The following is a 22,470-nucleotide window of genomic DNA, read 5'->3' as shown; positions in this document are numbered from 1 at the left end:
GTTGCTTATGTAACAATGGAGTCTTCCGAAAAAGAATTCGATTTCGAAACAGAAATCGATTTGGCCAAGCTTATGAAAGGCCCTCCTTATGTTTGTTCTTTGTTGAAGAAATTGCCAAGTAGTGAAAAGTCGAATGATTCAAAACTAAAAAGTGGAAAGAAATATAGTTTTGATATTTCGAAATCTGATCAGATTTTTGATGTGTTGCTTAAAGATAAACAGTTAATTTTACCTGAGGGTAGAACTTTGCTTTCTGTGAAAGATTTAAAAGGAAAGCCTTATTGTAAGTTTCATCAAGCAACAAGTCATTCGACTAATAGCTGTGTCCGTTTCAAGGACTTAATTCAAGAAGCATTAATGGAAGGACGGTTGAAATTCGATGATGGCAAGAAAGAAATGAAGGTTGATGTAGATCTCTTCGAAGTTGATGCCAGTTATGTTGAACCTTGCTTTGGAGTGAACATAGTGGGCATGTCCTACGATTTTGATGTGGCTCTTGATGATTTTGAGTCACAGGTCAGATCTGTATACCCTAGAACAAGAGATGATTTGCTAGACTTCTTGGTTTAGCAAAAGATCAAAGATCGGGATGTATCTCTATGTCTGCGGTGCAATGCTGTTTTCATGCTGAAGCAGCAGCAGCAATCTTTGAAAAAGAAACGATGAAGAAGGAGTTGGCTCATAGGGAAGAGCAAGCGCGCCAAAGGCAGCCAATCAGGCGTATGGAGGGCTCTAGTTCAAAGGCTCCTTAGGAGAATGTATCTACACCTTTGAGCCGCTCACAGGCTATAGGTGTTCAGTGGATTAGGAATTGTCAGGAATTCCAGAGACGTGATCATTTGTATCGGCGTAATCCGCAGTGGGGCATCGAGCACCTTCTCGAAATCAATATTCTTATTATCGAGGTCATGCTAGATGTTACCCACGAGGAAGAGGAGGAAAGAGAAGTTTCAATCAGAATAAAAAACTTTCGATTGAGACAGGCAAGGAACTAAGCAAGGGGGCAACGCCTTCTGTGCATTCAAGAATAGTTTTTCCTTCCGATGGAGAAACTTACCCTAAAGAGATTCCATCACCCGCTAAGATGGAAAAGGGCAAGGCAGTAGCCCAGTCTTCTGGAGTTGATAAACATAAAGATGTTGATGTGGATGAGGAATACTTCGATGAGGGTGATGATGACATGGTTGGGACAATATCGATCATTCCCACTGAATATTTGGAGGAATATGAAGGAGATCCTGATGCAGATTATGATTCAGAGGATGAGGAAGCTTTTTCCTTCATCCGGATAGAGGATGAGCCAGGTTATTTCTTATGGCCTACTGAGAAGCAGATGTCTCACCTTCGCCCACTTTACATAACGACTACTTTGAGTGGGATAAAAGTAAATAAGGTTCTTATTGATGGTGGTGCTGCAATCAGTTTGTTGCCAGAAAGGATGCTAATTAAAGTAAGGAAGCATCCTGATCATTTAGTCCCTACAAACATTGTTGTGACAGATTTCAGTGGGCTTCAACTCCAGCCAGAGGGTTGGTGACTCTGACTGTAAAGGTTGGCTCATCTGAGCGTAATACTGTCTTTGTGTTGGTTCCTTCGAAAGCGAGTTATAACACTTTGTTGGGGCGAGATTGGATACATGGTGTAGGAGCTGTACCTTCTACAGTGCATCAAAGTGTACTTCTATGGACTAGTGAGGGTAAACCTGAAACCGTCAAGGCAGATTCGAATTTTTACGTCGAACAAATGCATGTCGATTTCAAGATTTATAATCGTAAGTTAAAGCCCTTAGATGTTGATCGATCACTGAGTCCTTATAATTGTGAAGGGTGCTACTTGTCCTCGGAAGGCCTTTCGGTGAAGTTGCGCTATCCAGTGTTGGATTTTGAACCAATTGGTTGGGATTGCCTCTCTTGAAGATTTGGAAGGGATTGCTCCATGGACCAGGTTGAGGAAGTTTCTAATTACCTGGTAATATTACAAAATTATTTAAATAATTCGCAGTTATTAGAAAATAAAGATGGTTCTTCTGATGAAGTTGAATCAGATAGGGTTATGAAGTTTGTTAATTGTAATGCGTCCGATTCGACGTTTCCAGTCGAATTTAGTCATAATTTCCTTATGTCTTGTAATGAAATTAATGATGTGAGCCAGACTGCCGATTTAATAGCAGAGGTCCATTGTGTAGAAAATAAAAGTGATGCTGTTTTAATCAAAGATCCGATTTCTTCTATTTCTGGTGATTTAATTGATTTCACTTTTGATTGCATCTATGATTTAGAACCTTTGGGATTTGAAAAATATTCAACCAAAGAGGATGATTATTATAAAGGGTTTGAATCTCAAGATCCCTTAGAAGAAATTAATCTAGGGACTCTTGATGATGTTCGAATTACATATGTTTGTAAAGATCTTGTTGACCCTTTTCGAACTGAACTCTTTAATCTTTTATATGAATTTAAAGATTGTTTTGCTTTGGATTATCATGAGATGCCTGGTCTCGATCGTTTGTTGGTAGAACATCGATTAGCATTAAAACCCAATGCTCGACCCGTAAAACAGACTCCAAGGCGTTTTGCTCCTGAAATCAATAGTAAAATTAAAGAAGAAATATAATGCTTAATCAAAGCAAAATTTATTCGAACTTCACGTTATGTAGAATGGGTATCAAACATTGTCCCTATTATGAAGAAGTATGGGAAGTTAAGAGTATGCATTGATTTTCGAGATTTGAATAATGCTACTCCGAAAGATGAATATTTTATGCCTATCGCAGATATGTTAATCGATTCTGCAGCAGGGAATGAAATTCTTAGTTTCATGGATGGATATTTTGGATATAACCAGATTTTTATTGTAGAAGATGACGTGGCAAAAACTGCTTTCCGTTGTCCTGGAGCATTAGGTACATATGAATGGGTGGTTATGCCTTTCGGTTTGAAGAATGCTGGAGCAACATATCAACATGCAATGAATGTCATTTTTCATGAGTTTATTGGAAAGTTTATGGAGGTATATATCGATGACGTAATGGTCAAATCAATTTTCGTGAGTCAACATATTGACCACTTAAGAAAGGCATTCCTTACTATGAGGAAGAAAGGTTTAAAAATGAATCCGTTGAAATGTGCTTTTGGAGTATCGGCTGAAAATTTCTTGGGATTTGTTGTGCATAAAAAAGGAATAGCCATCGATAAAAACAAAGCAGATGCAATATTAGCATTGTCTGCACCCAAATCGAAGAAAGAAGTGCAATCGTTTTTGGGTAAAGTAAACTATCTTCGAAGGTTTATCTCGAATCTTTAAGATCGAACTAGGGTATTTGCGCCTTTAGTGAAATTAATAAATGGTTCAAAATTCGAATGGACCACAGAACATCAATCTGCGTTCAATTCGATCAAGGCATATTTGTCAAAAGCCCCGATCATGGCGAATGTTCGTCCATTTGAGCCTTTAAAATTATACATTGCAGCATCAGAAGATACTATTGGATGTATGTTAGCCCAGGACGATGAAAACAAGCATGAGCGAGCAATTTATTACCTTAGTCGAGTATTAACTGACATCGAAACAAGGTATTCCCTAATCGAGAAACTGTGTTTGTCTTTATATCATGCATGTATGAAATTAAAGTGTTATATGGTGGCTAAGTCAGTGAAAGTTATCGCACAAACTGACATAATTAAGTATATATTAAGTTTTCCTATGTTACAGGGACGTTTGGGGAAGTGGATGCTGGCATTGACGGAATTCGATTTACAGTATGTCCCATCCATGGCTGTAAAAGGACAGGTCATTGTAGATTTTCTTGTAGATAATTTGAAAAATCTGAATGACCAGGGGACAAACATAATCGAAGTAGAAAACAGTTATTGGAAATTGTATTTTGATGGATCCAAGCATAAAGATGGTGCAGGAGTTGGGATTCTCATTATCTCACTAGAAGGTATTCCATCAGAATTCTTGTTTGAATTAAAGTATCCTTGATCAAATAATGTGGCTGAATATGAGGCTCTGATTTTGGGTCTTGAAATTTTAATCAACAAAGGAGCTTTAGAGGTTCAAATTTTAGGGGATTCACAGTTAGTCTTAAAGCAGTTATCAAGAGAATTTAAGTGTAATAATGAGACGTTACAGAAATATTTAGTAACTACTTGGGAACTATTAATGCCTTTTCGAAAGATTTCCTTGGTGCATATCCCTAGAATTCATAATGAGATTGCTAATGAGTTAGCCCAAATAGCTTCGAGGTATCGGGTTGGTCCGGAAATTCTTAGGAAGTTACCTGGTATCCATCAAATTTTAGTACCAGCGAATGAAAGAGAGGTTTTGTGTATGGATGAATGGGAGGATTCTGATTGGAGAAAGCCTATTGCTCTTTATTTAAAGGATCCCAATGTTGCAGTTGATAGAAAGATAAAATTACGAGCAATAAATTTTGTCTTATTGGCTGATGAACTGTATAAAAAAGGGATTGATGGGAGTTTGTTAAGATGCCTAAGTCAAGATGATCATATCATTGCTTTAGGTGAAGTCCATAATGGAATATGTGGTGCCCATCAGGCAAGAAAAAAGATGAGATGGGTCTTATATCGAAATCACGTGTATTGGCCGTCCCTGATAAAAGATTGTATTGAGTATGCGAAGGCATGTCAGGAATGTCAGAAACATGGTTCGATACAACAGATTCGAGCAGCTGAATTGCATTCGATAATAAAGCCATGGCCATTTAGAGGTTGGGCTCTGGATTTGATTGGATTAATCCATCCCCCTTCATCAAAACAACACAAGTTTATTTTAGTGGCTATTGACTATTTCACGAAATAGGTTGAAACAGTTCCGTTGGTAGAAGTTGGTCTAAATGAAATAATAGACTTCGTTGAGGAACATATTATCCATCGATTTGGAATTCCTCAGACGTTAAGTAATGACCAAGGAACTATGTTTACTGGCCAACGAATTAAAATTTTTGCGGCTTCGAGAAGCATTAATATAATCACTTCAACTCCTTATTATGCACAGGCTAATGGACAAGTAGAGGCATCAAATAAGATATTGATAAGCTTGATTAAAAAGCATATCGGGAATAGGTCTCGAACGTGGCATGAAACTTTAAGTCAATGCAAGTATTATGGGCTTATCGAAATTCGCCAAGAGGTTCGAGAGGAACATCACCTTATAAATTGGTATACGGCCATGATGCAGTGTTACCGTTAGAAATTAATTTGAATACTTTAAGAGTAGCAAGACAGAATGATTTGCCAGTTGATGATTATTGGAATGCAATGTTCGATGAATTAAATGAATTGGACTCAAAGTGAATCCTGGCACTTGATAATATAATTCGACAAAAAGAAAGTGTTGCTCGAAGTTATAATCATCAAATTAAGGAAAAGTCTTTCAAAATAGGCGAGTTAGTTTTAAAAGTCCTTTTACCGATGGAGAAGAAATCAAGATTTCTGGGTAAATGGTCCCATAGTTGGGAAGGCCCTTTTCAGGTAATAGGGGCATATTTTAGAAATGCCTATCAGATCAAAGATATCGAGTCAGGAAAAGTGATTAACTCGATTAATGGGAAATACTTGAAACTTTTCTATTGTTGGCAAGCATAAAAGTTCAACATATATAAAGTTCAGAAAAGACAAAGGATATTACAAAATAGAATTAAAAAAGGGAAGTCAGGGTGCTACTAGTCTTGCCAAATCGGAGTGCAGTTTTGCTCTTTTGTTTTCTAGAATTGAAAGCTCTTCTATTTGTTTGAACTTGTCGGCTTGAATCTTCTCAAGTTGTTTTTCATATTCTCCCCGCTTAGTATCGATTGAGACAAGTTCCTGAATAAGGAGATATTGTTCTTGTTGGGCTGCGGCCAGAGGTTTGGCTAAAGTAGCTCGATTTCGGCGTATAGTGGAAAGTTGTTCTTGGATTTGAATTAATTCTGCTTCAAGCCTTGCTTCTTCTTGATCATGAAAAGCTTGAACAGAAATAGCATGGGAGATTCTCCGATCAAATTTCTCACAAGAGGTTTGGATTGGTTGAGCAGTTGCGAAGCAATCTTCTATATTGGATATGGCTGTAGCTTCTTTATTTTCAGTTTCTTGAAGTTGGAACTGAGATGCAACGCTTTCGTTGAGAAGTTGTTTGAATTCTTGAATTGAAGCAGAATATGGTGTGTTAGTTGGGAGTTCAAAAGAAGAATTCAAAAGATCAGCCAAGAGTTTGTTAAGGATTGGATCATTAACCCAGGTGGTAGGAGGATGATCTAAAAGCTTGATGAGTGATCGAAGTTGCTCCCGAGTATCAGGATCTAATTCGATTGAAGGCCTTGATGAAGCAGGTCTTGAGATTTCTGGTTCAGGCACTGGTACCTTATTTTCCTGGATAACTTTATTCAAAATAGAGATCAAGTCGTCCAAGGTGGCACTAGTTGGAGGGGTCTGAGGATTAGCTTGAAGGGAAGGATTAGGTTGCAACTCTAGAGGGGTTTCTGAAACCTTAGACCGAGAGAAAGTTGAATTGGTGGTGTCAGCAGCTTTAGAAGCAGAATCGGAGTCTGCGACTACTATGTTTTTTGTGGAAGATACAGCTTGATTATTTGGTGAAATTGATTCAAGTCTATGGGTTTCTTCTGGAGAGTGCTGCAAAGGATTTTTTGTCAGATCGATCACCTGTGTTGTGTGAAGAAGAGGTGGATGAGCAACAGAAATTGATTGCAGGGATCCTGTAAATTGAATTGAATCATGTGATATGGAGTGCTCTGTGTCATTTTGTTGTTGAGGGATTAGTTGATTAGGAGCTCTAGTGGAAGAAGTCGATTGGGCAACATTAATGGGCTAATACAAAAGGTACACAATTATGAGTTTAAGATTTATTTTTAAACTAAGTAAGATGAGTGTAGTGATGGTTGTGTTACCTAAGGAATTCTGGATCTTAGTATTAATTGAGGGCCAGGATCAGAATCGGCTGCATCTTCCGATTGAGAGGAAGCAGCAAGAGAATCCTTGTTGGTTGGTTCACTCTCATCAGCGCTTTCGCTTGATGATTGCAACACTAACTGTTAAAAGTCCAGAATCAATTATGTTTAAAAAATATAATAGTAATATTTGAAGGATATTTCTAGTTTGAAAATAGAGTTATGAATAGAAGAGTTACTCTACGAGAAGTTCTGGTAGGAGTTCTTCTGCTCTTGGGTGGTGGTAGTCGAGTAGCTTCAGCTTTTCTTTTGTGAGTTCTTTTTGGAAAACTTTCAGTGACAGCTGTTCGAATGGCAGTTTGTTGAATTTCTTCCAAAGTACGTGTGTACCTTGAGTAGTAAGTAGACCACCATTCAAAACAAGATTTGGTGATAAATGAACTGCATTCATAGATAAAAAAATTGAAGTGGTCTCTTCGTTTTTGATTTTTTGAGAGACAATTGTTGAAGTTTTCTTGGAAAGTCAGAGTAATGTGACAAAATGGTTCACTGTGTCGAGGTTGTGGAGTTGGGATAGCTTGAGAAAATCCCAGTTGCCTAGCGGTTAAGTGAGGAGCATACAAGGCTATTTTGAACTTTTCCTTCCGATACTGTGGTAACCCTATTGGTATCACTTGGACAGCCAACAGGTTTGCCCAAGTTCAGTTTGCAAGTTCATTCTCCTCATTAGTGTTTGGAAAGAGCAAACAATCAAGCCAGGCAGGACCGCAATTGCGGCGCAGAAAAGGAGTGAAATTGAGTTGATCGTTATCAAAATTTTTGCAGGAATGAAAAGGAGAGAAAACAGCCTAGAATCTATCTTCATCTGATTGGGTGTTTGGAAAATTGGGTTTATAATTAGACAAACGAAAACCCTCAATGTGTTGTTTATCGGTATTGCCACCTTCAGGTCTTGTCATAAAATTTTCAAAAATGGCATTAAGCCATAATTGAGGGAGCCAGAATGGACCTCCTGTGTTGATTATTTTATTATCTCGGAGGTTACAGACAAGTAGACCAAGCTCCTCGAAAATATGCCCCAAAAGAAGTTTGGCCAAGTTGAGAACTTTTCCTTCATATAGAAGAGCAGCCAAAGGAAGGAAGAGCTTTGACATCTGTACGCTTCGGGAACAGAACAAAACTGCATTTAGCCAATAAAACAAAAAGGCTACATGTTCATTATCTGTAATTTCTGTACCGTTTGCACCATGTTGTGGGAAATGAACTCACTGTACGAGGTGCTGAAAGTAACCTTGTACTGATGCTGGGATTGCATGTCAGGGGTACAATCTGGAGAATTTATTGGGAGTCCTGTAATGGCAGCCACATCGAGGAGAGACATCCCGATCATTCCGCAAGGAAGGTGGAAATTGTTGGTAGTTCTATTCCAGAAACAAGTCATTCTCCCGATCATCCAAGGATGAGTAGTGAGTGAAAAATGAGAGAGCCTTAATAGCTCCTGTATTCCTAGGGCTCCCCAGGTAGCACCTTTTGTGGGTTCAAGACGTTGATACCAAGTTGTGAAATCAAATCCTCGAGGATTGATTTTTGGATTATTTTGGAAGGGTTTTTGGTTGATAAAGTGAAAGATATTAAAAGTTTGGTTCATCAATAGATCTTCCCCTTCAGCATTAGGGAAGGAAGAGAGTTTTTTGTTTGCTCTCTCAAGAGTTTTAATTGGTCCGAGAAAGCAGTGTGTATCTTCACCGATTGTGAAGGGGATTAGGATTCTAGTGTCATTGGCCTGCAAATGGGGATTGTCAATAATTTCATCATTGATTTAGTTAAGAATGCGAAGGGCGGGTGGAGATGGCGGTGCTATTGCATGACCTTTACCCTTATCTTGAGTAGTGGCATGAGAAGAAGAACCAGCCACTGTCAAGGAAAATTGAAGGTTGGGGATTTTGTGAAAAATTCTTGGTGCAAGGAAAGCTCAAAGAATGATGGGGTTGAGAGATTCGAATAGAGGAGAAAGTAAGGAATTTAAAGTATCACTGTAGCCGTTACTATGGAAGGAATGCGAATAGAGGTAACTTCGCGAGGAAGGTGAAATGGTAGAAAGAGAAATCGCAAGTTTCGGGAGACGTGTTGAGTGGATCAGTAGTAATGGGGAGTTTTAATAACAATTATTACTGATTTGAAAACTGACATTTCTCTTTGGATTAAGTGTTTTATTCTTCGATAATGTTATCGAAGGCAATCACATTAATCCAAGGGGGCAATTTGTTGGTCAAAAATATTTTCGACCAGAATGAGTTGATTTGGAATGAGTCAGTCGAATAGGCTAATCGAATAGGAAATTCGATTCGAGAAATCGAGCAGGTTTTCGATGAACTGTTCGAAATAGTCATTGAAGCGAAAGAGTTAGTGGCCTCATTCACACGAGGAAATCATGGGGAATATCTACGATCACGCGGCGGGAACAGTTACCAGAGTGATTACAGTTTAAATTGGTATTTTAGTATTTAATTATAATTAATTATAACTTAATTGTCAGTTATGTAAGATTAGCCTATAAATACTAGGAAGTGATAAGGAATAAGGGTTGGAACTTTTACTCAGAAAAAACACTCAAGCACACTCACATCCCAGAGAATTCCTGAGTCTGCAATCGAGTTATCTTTTCTGAAGGATTCCTTCCATCTTCATCTTTCTTTTAATTTACTTTTCTGTAAATTTCTTTTCTGTAAATTTAACATTTCAAGTGAATTTATTTATTAAGTATTCTCTATTTTCATTGCCCAATTTATTCTTTCTGCATTTCAAATTTCTATGTCAAAGTCCTTCGATTTAGTCAAAGGCACTTCATTTTTTTTTTAAATTTCAATACAAGTCTTTTGCTTTCTACACATTTAATCTTTGAAAACTTTAACTTTGACGTTTTCTTTACCAATTTATAAACTTTCTTTATTTCAATTAATAATATTTATCTAATAGAAGATACTTTGATGCACTTTTAGAAAACTGGTACTCGCACAGAGGAGTAGGTTTCGCTCCCAGACCACTAGATATCGAACCACCATCGATTTGCTAAAAATCGACAAAACACTTATATTATTTTTTATTAGTTTAATGTTAATAGTAATTAATTATAATAAGAGTACATAAAGAATACAATAAGGAGTACATAAAATTAATTACAAAATAATTTCTTTTATAATAATTATTATTATATAATAACAAGTACAATATATATTATTTTCTATTTTTTTTTAAACAACTCAAAAATATAAAAGTGCTTATTAACTCCTATGAGAGCAAATTCGTTGCCCTATTAGGATTTTGGCATTCGCCATTACACAGGCACGTGCCTTTGCCATGCCCAAACGTATGCATGGACTGTGTTGTTTCAAGCACGCACTATTGGCGCGTACCTCTGGGTCAGGGCAACGTGGATTCCCCACTAAAATCTCTAGTGGCGAGAGTCAAGTTAAGAGAGACCTGTCATTTGATAAAAAGAGGAGTAATAATGCTTTACTGTAAAAGAAAATTGTTTTGTGGTAATTTTATGTACTCTTTATGTATTTCTATTATAATTAATTACTATCAATATTAAACTAATAAAAAAATAATCTAAATAACAATGAACTTTTATAAAACGACAGCGATCACAAAAAATTTATCTTCTGACAAAGGTACTCCTTCACGGCATATAAATCCTGTTCCGTCCCTTTCGATGGCAGCGGCATGAGCAGATTACCATCGGAGCTTTTGGAGATTGATAATGCCAACAATGGAAGGAGGAAAGGAGGTGATCCTCTTGTAGTTGATGTCAAGTTCGATGAGAGAGAAGAAGAGGCCAACCGAGCAAGGGAGATAGTGAAGATATTAAGATTTAGAATATTAAGTCATTGTTGAGGCTATTATTATTTGTTTGTGTATCTAAAACGTTCAGTGATTAGGCCTATATAGGGGTGGCAAACAGAGAAGTCCACCCCGCCGAAATCCCGCCTTTTAGCGGGTTGGTCCGCCTCGCCCTGCCTAACTGCGGACTCGCCGGATAAGCACGCCAAATCTTTTTTTTTTTACTATTAACTATTAAATAATATATATAATTTCACCATTATTTTAACAAATTTATAATTTATAAAAGCATAAAAAAATTTATATTTTTATATTCACAAACATTAAAATCTTTGTAATTATAAATATCTAATAAACATAATTATAAACCAAGTTTTTATCCAAAACATAATTATAAATATTGTTTCCAAAGTAAAATAAACATAATCCAAAACAATTATAAATATTATCTCCAAATCAAAATAAACATAATCCAAAACACTCAATTTTCATATTCATTTTCTTGTAAGTTGGGTTGGGGAAAGTTGGATTTTGGCAAAAAAAATTGCAAAAATTTTTCCTTGCCAAAAAAACACTAAGCCCGGCAAAGAAGTCCGTCCCGCCAAATCTCGCGGTTTAAGCTGTGCGGGTTAGGCGGATTTTTGCTATTTGGTGGTCCCAATTTTTCAACCCGACCCGCCTTTTTTGGCGGGTTACGCAGGCCAGCCCAGCAGGTTTATGCCCGTTTGCCACCCCTAGTCCTATATATATCCATTCACACTATTGTAATAGTTAGGCAGGCTTTTGACTAATAAGATCATTGATTCTATTTTTCATTTCAACTTTTTTTTCTATTACCCTTGTTCCAATATGGTATCAAGAGCGGCACCGATTTGGACTTGAAGCTTCTCCACTCTTCATTTTCTTTTTCCTCTTGTTTCTTTTCCTTTCCCATGGCTTCCACCTCTGATCAAACCCAGAAAATTTTCTTTTTTTTTCATTGCTGACAAATTAACTAAAAATTCTTTTCTTCCATAAAAACAAATTGCCTTGTCCACAATTTTCTCTAAAAAATTTGGAAATCATCTCGATGAAACCAAAATCCCAACCCAATTTGCCACAGAAGCTGACAAAGTTGTTGAAAATGAATCTGCCACCTATCAAGCATGGATTGAACAAGATTATGCGATCCAGACTTGGCTGTTGTCTTCAATGGATATTTCTTTTCAAAATCATATGATTGGATACACTCGAGTTCATCAAAATTGGAATTGTCTCAACACATACTTTGCGGCTCACACCAAATTCCGCATCAAACAACTCAAGACCCAATTAAAATTCATCAAGAAACTCACCCTTCCTGCCACTGAATATCTCCTTCAAATAAAAAAGATTATAGACCATCTTGCTACAGGCAGTTCTCTCCTTACAATTGATGAACAAGTTAATGCTATTCTTGAGGGTTTGAACTCTGACTACAAAGCCTTGTGCACTTTTGTTTTTGGCAGAAAAGAATCATGGACCATTCCCGAACTTGAAGCATTCCTCATCGCACAAGATGAAATGCAAGAACAATTTACCAAAGAAGAAACACCATTAGATCAAGCGAATCTCACCCTAACTTAAATTCCAGGTAACAATTTTACCTCTTCAAACTGACAAGCATCGTTTTTCACATCTCAAAATTTTAGTCGAGGCAATGGTGGGCGTCGAGGCAAAGGAGGACGCTTCTTTCGCGGAGGGCGCAATTCTTGGTAAACCCCAAATCGAATTCAATGTCAACTTTGTGGTCGATTAGGTCATGGAGTTTGGCTGTGTTATTTCCGATTTGATAAGAATTTTAATAACTCTCTTTATTCTTCTCAACGATCTCAGCCTCCACCTTCTCCATCAACCTCCTTTCACAATCCTCAGGCCCTAATTGCCACACCGTCTTCTGTTCAAGATAATGCCTGGTACCCAGATTTTGCAGCTTCAAACCATCTCACTCATGATAAACAAAATTTAATTTCTAGCTCCAAATATAGTGGTTCAAATCATGTCACCATCAGTGATGGAACAGGTATTTGGATCAAGCATATTGGTAAGTCTACTCTAACTTCACCCTCTTCTAATATCCAATTTGCCTTATTTAATTTATTACATGTTTCCAACATTGCTAAAAATTTCATCAATGTTCAAAAGTTTGTTGAGGACAATGGGGTGTATTTGGAATTCCATGCACATTATTGTTGTGTATAGATCTTCTCATTCTAAACAAATCCTTTTGCATGATTCTGAAACAAATGGTATTTACAAATTTCATAATGTGAATGTCCCTGACACTATTTCTCTCGATGCACCAAAAGCCTGTTATACTAACACTGTCTCTCGTGATCTTTGGCATAAACGTCTTGCTCATGCCTCTTCTAGAATTATTGCCTTAGCTCTCCAACATGCCTCCATTCCTTATTCTAATAATATCATTGCTACATCCCTTTGTGATGCATGTTGCAAGGCCAAAAGTCATCAACTTCCTCATTTTTTGTCTCATCACTCTTACACTCATTCCCTTGAACTCATCTTTGCTGATCTTTGAGGTCCCTCCCATGTCCCTTCTTCATCCGGTTTTCGATATTATTTGTCTATTGTTGATTCATACTCTGGCTACGCTTCTATCTTTTTACTTTTCAATAAGTCCCAAACCATCACTGCCTTCAAACAATACAAGGTTTTCAATGAAAATCTCACTGGATACTCTATTAAATGCATTCAAACTGATAATGGAGGAGAATTTACATCTCATGCTTTTAACCTCGAGCATCACACATAGACTCGTTTGTCCTTATTCTCATCCTCAAAATGGTAAAGTCGAATGAAAACAGTCACATAATTGAGTTAGGCTTAGCCATGCTTGCTAATGCCTCTCTCACTCTCAAATTTTGGCTTGATGCTTTCACCAGCGTCACATACATTATTAATCGTCTTCCATCTCCATCTCTTAACAATAAATCTACCTTTGAGCTCCTCTATCACCAAATTCCTGATTACACTTTTTTTCGTATTTTTGGATGTCTTTGCTATCCTCTCTTCGCTGTTACAATAAATATAAACTTGAACATAGATCCAAACCCTGTGTTTTCCTTGGTTATGCCACCAACCACAAAGGTTATAAGTGTTTGGCTTTGGATGGCAAAATTTATGTCTCCCGTCATGTTTATTTTGATGAAATCACTTATCCTTATCATTCACTTTTTTCTGATCATTCATCCAATTCTTCATCCTCTCTTCAATCCACTCCTATTTCTTGTCCAATCATTCATGTGATAACTTATTTTGTTTCTCATCCTCTTCTTTTATCCACTTTACCATTACCCTCTCGTACTACTCTCTCCTCCCCACCTACTACTACTTCTACTAATTCTTCTTCATCTTCATCTAAGTCAGCTACACCTATTTTTTCTAACATTCCTATCACTGGGATTGATGTCCCTGTCCCTTTATCCATCCTCAATAATTCACCTCCTCTAAACACTCATCCCATGCAAACGCGTGCCAAATTCGGTATCACAAAACCCAAAATCCACTGCAGTACTCTTCATTATCAAGCTAATTTATCTACCATTCTCTCTAATGTTGATCAAGCCATACAATTTTCAGAGTGAAAAGTTGCAATGCTCTTCTTAAAAATTGAACTTGGAAAATTGTTAACCCACCTCCTAATGCCACTGTCATTGGATGTCGGTGGCTTTTCACCATCAAGCAAAATCCAGATGGTACTATTAAACGGCACAAAGCACGCCTTGTTGCCAAAGGATTCCACCAAAAAGAGGGTCTAGATTTTGATCAAGCGTTTAGCCTCGTAGTTAAACCAGCCACCATATGTATTCTCCTCACTTTGGCTCTGTCCAAAGGTTGGCACATTCGCCAATGTGACTTCAATATTGCATTCTTTAATGGTAAATTAGATAAAGATGTTTTTTGCTTCAACCACCTGGTTTCACATCTTCTAATCCACATGCTGTTTGCAAGCTTCATAAGGCCCTTTATGGCCTTAAACAAGCACCTCGTGCCTGTTTCACCACACTCACAAATATTCTTCACAATTTTGGTTTTTATCACACAAAATCTTATCACTCCGTTTTTATTCGCACTCACCTACTAACACTACTTACATACTTGTTTATGTTGATGATATTCTTCTTACAGGGACTGACCAAGCCACTATTAATCATCTTATTTCTCAACTAAATGCTATCTTTTCTCTTAAAGATTTAGGCACTTTACATTATTTTCTTGGCATTGAAACTACTTTCTTATCTAACTCTCATATTGTTTTGTCTCAATCCAAGTATATTAAGGACCTTCTTACAAGGGTAGGGATGCTTAATGCCAAACCCATGCCCACCCCTATGGCTACGACACTCAAATTAAGCAATCAGGGTGATGATATCTTTGATGACCCAACATTGTATCGTTCCATCGTCGGGGGACTCCAATATGCGACTATTACTCGCCCTGAAATATTATACTCAGTAAACAAAATTAGTTAATATATGCACAGACCCCTTCACTCTCATTGGTCAGCAATGAAACGCATGTTGCGTTATCTTGCTGGATCACTGCATCATGGTTTGGAGTTCTTTTCTAATTCAGACTTGCGTTTAATTGCCTATAGTAATTCTGATTGGGCTAATAATTTGGATGCTAGGAAATCCACATCTGGATTCTGTGTCTACTTGGGGACCAACCTAATTTCTTGGAGCAGCAATAAGCAGATCAACGTGAGCTGCAGCAGCACCGAAGCCGAGTTTCGCAGCATTGCCTCAACCATGGAAGAACTTCCCTGGCTTCAGACATTGCTCGATGAACTTCATATTCGTGCCTCTCATCCTCCTGTAATCTTTTGCAACAACCTAAGTACCTGTCTTTTGGCTGCTAATCCTGTCCTCCATGGACGATCTAAACACTTTGCCCTTGACATGTCTTTTATTCGAAAATGGGTAGCAAATAAGCAACTCTTTGTCAATCACATCCCCTCCTCAGCTCAAGTCGCTGACATCCTTACGAAGCCCCTTCCAGAAACTAGCTTCAACTTCTTCAAATCCAAACTTAGAGTGCTCTCGTCTGACTCACCTCTAAGTTTGAGGGAGAATATTAAGACTTAGAATATTAAGTCATTGTTGAGACCATTACTATTTGTTTATGTATCTGAAACGCTTAGTGATTGGGCCTATATATATCCATTCACAATATTATAAGTTAGGCTTTTGACTAATAAGATCACTGATTTCATTTTTCATTTCATCTTTCTTTCTATTACCCTTATTCCAATAAGAGGAAGTGGAAGTTCTGGTTGATGTTGAGGGTTTTGAGGCTGACGAGATTTTCGAGGTCGTCAGAGAAGAAGCGGAGGCAGTTGAGGCGAATGTCGATGACCTTGAGAAAGGTGAGGTGTGAGGTGGAGCGTGGAAGGAAGATGAGCTTGTCAGAGTTCACTGATAACTTATTTAGCTTTCTCAGTTTCAAACCAATGCTTTCTAGAAGCTGTATCAGTTTGTTGAAGTGTTGGCACTCAGTTCAAGACCTTAAGCTTACAGAGGCCGCCAATGGAGTTCGGTAGGCTTCTAAGCTGGTTCGAGTGGATGTCCAACACCACTAACTTCACCACATCAGCGCCGGTAACTGTCACATAAGATTTTTCTGTCAAATTTGGTCAAGGAATATGATAGAGGGGCCGCGATGGCTCACTTTGGGACGGACAGGGCCAACATGGCTGTATTTTTTTTTTTTTACTGGAATTGCTGTCCTAATTTAAAATGGACAAAGATCGAGTTGAGTGTTCACTCTATAATATTACTCAATGTAGATCTATTTAAAAATTAAAATTCTTTAAAAAAATTTTAGTATAGAAAATAATAACATACACTTAAATTTGTAAATTCGGTGTTATATATTTATGATTAAAAATATCTAAATTAATTTTTAATAAATTTTATATAAGATATTTTAAATTTTATAAAAAATAGATTTTATTATTTTAAAAATTTTCAAAAATTACTCTCTTCAGATAATTGTAGTTTTTAATTAAATTTGTAATATGTAATGATAAATTTTTAATAAATTTTATTACGAAATAGATAAATTTTAAAAATATTATTATAGACATGAACTTTTTTTTAAAAAAATCAATCTTTTTGATAGAAATAATTTTAAAATGTTTTTAAAGAACAAAAGTTTATTCGAGAATATATCGTTGGAGTTAGATTTTTTTTCAGAGACTTATTTAAATATTTAAATTTTTTAGAGGCTTATTTAAATATTTGATCTGTATTTACTTAGTGTTTATATTTGATGGTTAAATTTATTGAATAATTGGTGTAACCAGCTAACTAGTTAATCTGTATTTACTTAGTGTATTTGATGGTTAAATATGTGTTAGATGTGTAATAATTGGTGTAACCAGCTAACTAGAGTGGCTAAATTTGTATCATTCCGGATACTTGAAAAGACTACGAGGAAAAAGAAAATGAGAATATAAAATATACCCGATGACTAAAATCAATCAATATTGAAACAGGAGGATTTGAAAATAGGAAGGGGAAGCAGCATCCCGTCCGCCGTGCGCGGTTGACATTTGTACGAAAGGCGGCGAATCCTAATCCTAATTTGAGGGGAATAAAGAAAAAGGAAAAAAAGAAAACAGAAGCGTGGTGTTTGACACGTGAGAGCGGCTCCTGTTTGACAGAAATGGATACCAAATCCCAATAGGAGGATGTGGCTTACACGCCCTCAAGTCTCCAAGTAAGTTGCTTCGCCTTCTTTCACCTTTCAAGTTTCAACCTCACTTCATTTCCTCTCACCTAATCCATCCATCCATCCATCCATCCCCTCACCTTCTTCTTAATAAATAAAAGAAAACACGCACACACGGGGACAGAAACCAGACATGGATACAGTCCTGTGTGATGAACTCCTTCAAGAGATTTTCCAGAGGCTACCCCCATCATCCTCGTATTCGGTCTCCCTTGTCTGCAAGCGCTGGCTCTTCCTCTACCGTTCTTCTACAACCTCGCTCTCTCTTCGTCTCATCCCTCACCCCAACCTCTTCCCTTCCCTTTCCTCTCTCCTCTCCCAACACCCTTCCCTCTCTTCCCTCTCTCTCCTCTCCTCCTCTGACCCTTCCCCTTCCACCACCTCCCACCTTCTTTCTCTCGTCTCCAATTCCTGCTTTTCCCACACCCTTCTCCACCTCAGATTCCTCGCCGGCCCTCTTTCTCTCCCTTCCCTCTCTTCCCTCTCCAAATCCTGCACCCGTTTGACTTCCCTATTTGTTACCCTCCCCAGGCCTATTACCCTCACCTGGCTCCTCTCTTTCCCTTGCTTGAGGGACTTGTCGATCGTTTTGTCCTCAGACGATTCGCTTGATGGCGGTTGGCTGAGTGATCAAGATTCTTATGCTGTTTCGGATTCTAATTTGGGTCTGGAGAGTCTCTGTCTTGTCGGAATCCGTGGAGACGACTGGGGAATCGGTTGGCTATGGAGGAGCTGCAAGAATCTGAGGCGGTTACAGCTTCGGAGCTGCCAAGGTATCGGTGGTTCTTATTCTTCCTTCGGTCAGTGCTTGCAGGGTCTCCAAGAAGTTGAGCTCAGAACTTGCAGGACTGTGGTTGACATGGTTCTCTTGAAGCTTTCAGAGAATTGCATCTCTCTGAACTCGCTATTGGTCTATGACGGTGGAAGCAGGGAGGGTTTGCTTCATTTTTTTACTCATTGTAGATCCAATCTTCGAAAACTCGATCTTCGTTTGCCACTCGACCTCGACAACAGCCACCTCTTCGCGGTGGCTGCAAATTTCAGAGGCCTTGTAACTCTCAGGCTTCAGAGCTGTTGCCTTGTCACCGGAGAAGGACTAAAGGCTCTTGCGATCGCGGCGGCGAGTAACGGGCTTGAGGAACTGGCGCTGATAAATTGTGATGTTGTGGAAAGAGAGCTTGGGTTGCTTGCAACATTGGGGCAGCATTTGAGGGCTTTGAGGAAACTGGACTTGTCCCACAGTGAGATGCTGCTCGACAAGGAACTCATTTCGATGTTGGTTTCTTGCGTGAATTTGATTGAGTTGCGGCTGAGAGGGTGTAAGAGACTCACTGGTGCGGCTATGGTTTCCATCCTTAGGAGCTGCAAGAGGCTCGAGACTTTAGATATTGTACATTGTTTTGGGATTGAATCTGAGGCTATTGAGATGTTCATGAAGAATTCTCCTCGTTTGAGAAGAATACAGGTTGAAGAACATAAGCTTTCTGACGCTGCAAGAATGTGGGCATCGAATAAATTCATTCAAGTTGTTGTTTGATTTGGCCTTGTGGATGTTGCAAGAAGAAGCAAGTGTATGTTTTTCTGATTTTAAAATAAACAGGTATACATCACACTTCTGAACGTTGTATTTGTATAGTGTTTACTTCTTCTGTAATTTGTGTTCACTCGTTGAATATTGATATCAATTATGTATATGACTTGTAATCTCATTCTGTGGGTTTGTGTGAATACAATCATATTGCGTTATGCTTCATTTGGGTGCACACTGTACAATACAATCATATTCGTTAACTCTCTAAGAATTGTTTCGGAAGAGGGATTTATTTGCTTATTGGTTAGGGGATGTTTAATTTAGATAGGTCTGTCGAATGAGTTAAAGTTGTAAACAGGACCTTTTATGCAAGTATGTAAATGTCTGAAATTGCAAAGGGTCCCTTTATCAATTCCACCCTGTTGCAGACCCAATCCTTTTACTCTGCTGGCTGACCCAGCCATGAACACCTAGGCTGTTTCTGGATTTGAGAACAAGACAAAATAGAATAAGACACAAAGGACTAAGATACAAAATTTAGTGTTTTTCTATTTTGTTTTGGTGGTAAACTAAAACAAATTATGAAAGTTGAATTTACTTTTTTCTTTCATACAAAAATTTAGGAAGAAAAATATAATGATAAAAAATATAATTATGAAAATTTGATAAAAATTATGAAAGAAAAAATAAAAAATAAGTTGTGTTTTGTTAGTGTCTTTAAAAAGAGCATAAAATATATCAATTCAGTGTTTTTAGATATGTTGTCTCTGTGTCAAATATGATTTTGTTTTTTTGTATTCTTGTATCATCCTTGTAAATAAACGCAGTCTTAGTGTTAGCAAAGAAGCCCATGACGACCACAGATATGCAGCAAGGGTAGTAAATGAAATTCCAACCTAATCTCACTATGTTCTTAAAACTGTTTGTAGTTAGTATTGTCCTTAATTCTAATTTCATTCTAATTTTAGAAGTTTAGTGTGTTTTTCATTGTTAGTAGTTAGGGCTGCAACATGGAATTGAATTCTTATAACCAATCCTTTGTTGAAGGATGTTTTCTTAATACACAGTTGAGTTTTGGGTTTTGTTTTTAATTTTAAATCATTGTAGAAGAAATTACATTTTTGTGCGTTGTCTCCTAATTTTGCAGGCAACGGTTGTCCAATTGTTTGTTTCTGTTACATTTATTTATTTTGAAACCACTTTTATGCAAATATTCTTGCTCAATTTCGCTGGCAACAGCAGAATTCTGATAAAATATATTATTCCTCAATTTTGTTGGCATTGTTTGCGAAATTATGGTAAAAAGAAAATCATCTCCAAATTCGATAGTGGGTGCAAAATTAGATTATTCCTTAATTTCGCTGACTGTCTACGACTTTGAGATAATACACAAATGTTCCTTTTATAATGATTTAAAATAAAAAAAATAAGGAATTCTTTTTAATTGAATAAGAAAAGCCATTCGTTCTGATATCGTTTTCTATGGTACTACTCTTGCATAATAATTGAAGAGTCGATTATTGGTTATGGAGTCTCTTCACAAATCCTAACTGGCTGTCGTTTATCTGCACTAGTCTTGTAGGCAGAAGCAGCAGCTACACGTGCAATGGCTCTTGATGGAGCTGACAAGACTAAGTTTTCTTTCAAGAAGAGAATGCTCATAAATCTTTTTGCGCATAACAGGGGATGAATCTTTCGTAAAATCCAGCTATATAAAGCAACTGGAGTGAAAAAAGCATCACATTTTGCTCCAAATATCATGGAAGAATACAACAGAATATATAACAAAGGAAGAAAATAGGAAATTCTTGTCGAATTGCAATATTGCATCGCAGTGACTAAACACGACACAGTGGACTAAAAGTTTGTCTAGGAGACCTATCAGCATAAGTTGCGCAATTCTTTTTTTTTTTTTTTTTTTTTTTTTTTCTCTTTTAAATGTGAAATTTGAAAATTCTGTCGTTTATATGAACAGCCAAATGAATGTGAAAAGTAGCAAAGAGCTCTACAAATCATGGCTGACGAATTCCCTTTGACGTGGTAGTAAACCAGTACAGATATGCATATCCAGTATAAACACTAGAATGGTCTCCAAATTATTTATCACGTATATTTTTTATAGAAAAATTTTTGGATGTCACCAATTTTTAGTATTTTTTGTCATTATTTGATTAATATAAATATTAAAGGGAGATATTCCCATAAAGTTACCTCAAAACACTTTTTTTAAGGATGTTTAGGTGTTAAATTATGATTGGATGTATTTAATAAACCGGTTTAATAATTAAAAGATTAAAAACAAAAAAAAACCCAAAATCTTTATAATAACACTAATAAACTTAATTGTTTAGACCATAATTATTAGATCTGGTTCAATTCGGTTCATTTACATAAACAGACCAGGTATGATTGTGCATTGAAACGATCTAATTTATAATAACATCAATGAACCTAATTTTCACTATATGTTAGAAAATTAAATCAATAATATTCAAGAAAGTAGTACAACTACAATATACTAGAACATTGAAGAAGTTCAAAATCAAATTGAATTGGAATTGAATGGAAGTTGCACTCATCACCTCCATATTAGAAGAATCATGAAGTGCATTGGAAGCTTCAAGATTGATGACTAAGCTTGATAAAGAATTTTCAAGATGTGTTAGAAATTACAAGAAGATTACTTATTTGAATAGTCAAAGTAAGAAGCAAAGTTAGATAAGTATGTGTATTAAGAAGCTAGTAGAATCATGAACTTTTAGTATGAAACTTTGCCTATATAAAGGCACATATGCCTTATGTATTTTGTATGTTCCATGAAAAAGATATGATTATGTGAAGCCCTTCTTTGTTCTATTATTTTATATGAGTGTTGGTGAAGTTGAGGGATGAAAAATATGATAGCGTCATTTATATGAGTGAGTGATCCTAGGGCCAAGTAAGTTGTGGGTATTATACTTACATTTGGTATCAGAGCTGGTTAATCCAACGCCTGGTGTTTGAGAGTTTGTAAGGTGTGGGAGAGTTCTCACATAGTTGTTTATTCATAGAGTCGGTATGGCAAACACTTTTAATATTGTGTGGTCCGGTCCCAAGTTAGATGGGAAACTTGATTATAGTTATTGGGAGACTTTGATGTCTAACCATTTGAAGGCCCAGAACCTGTGGAATTTCATTGAACCGGGTTTGCAAGAAGGAGTAGATGCTGCCTAATAGAGGAGAGATCAATTGGCGTTATCTCAAATTCATCAAGGAGTAGATTATACGGTGTTTGGCAAAATAGCAAATGCCAAAAGTGCAAAGGAAGCATGGAACACGTTGAAGCTGTCATACAAAGGCGTAGATAAAGCTCAGAAAGCAAAGTTACAGTCTTTGAGAAGAGAATATGAAAGGTACGAGATGTCTAGCTCAGAAA

General features: G+C 37.1%; 1 protein-coding gene and 1 pseudogene across 1 annotated transcript; one reads left to right on the top strand and one right to left on the bottom strand.

The window, feature by feature from the left end:
• Positions 1-10,554: 10,554 nt before the first annotated feature.
• On the bottom strand, positions 10,555-17,596 carry LOC112757651 (plant intracellular Ras-group-related LRR protein 8-like; annotated as a pseudogene).
• LOC112755191 (F-box protein At5g51380) lies at positions 17,425-21,195 on the top strand. The gene is made up of 2 exons (XM_025803130.3): positions 17,425-19,124; positions 20,630-21,195. Exon 1 carries the CDS (start codon positions 17,658-17,660, stop codon positions 19,059-19,061), a length of 1,404 nt encoding a protein of 467 aa, XP_025658915.1. The 5' UTR covers positions 17,425-17,657; the 3' UTR covers positions 19,062-19,124; positions 20,630-21,195.
• The last annotated feature ends 1,275 nt before the right edge of the window (positions 21,196-22,470 follow it).

Source organism: Arachis hypogaea, chromosome 16, assembly GCF_003086295.3.
Source record: "Arachis hypogaea cultivar Tifrunner chromosome 16, arahy.Tifrunner.gnm2.J5K5, whole genome shotgun sequence".
Taxonomy (NCBI): Eukaryota; Viridiplantae; Streptophyta; class Magnoliopsida; order Fabales; family Fabaceae; genus Arachis; species Arachis hypogaea.
This window is presented reverse-complemented; position numbering and strand designations above follow the sequence as displayed.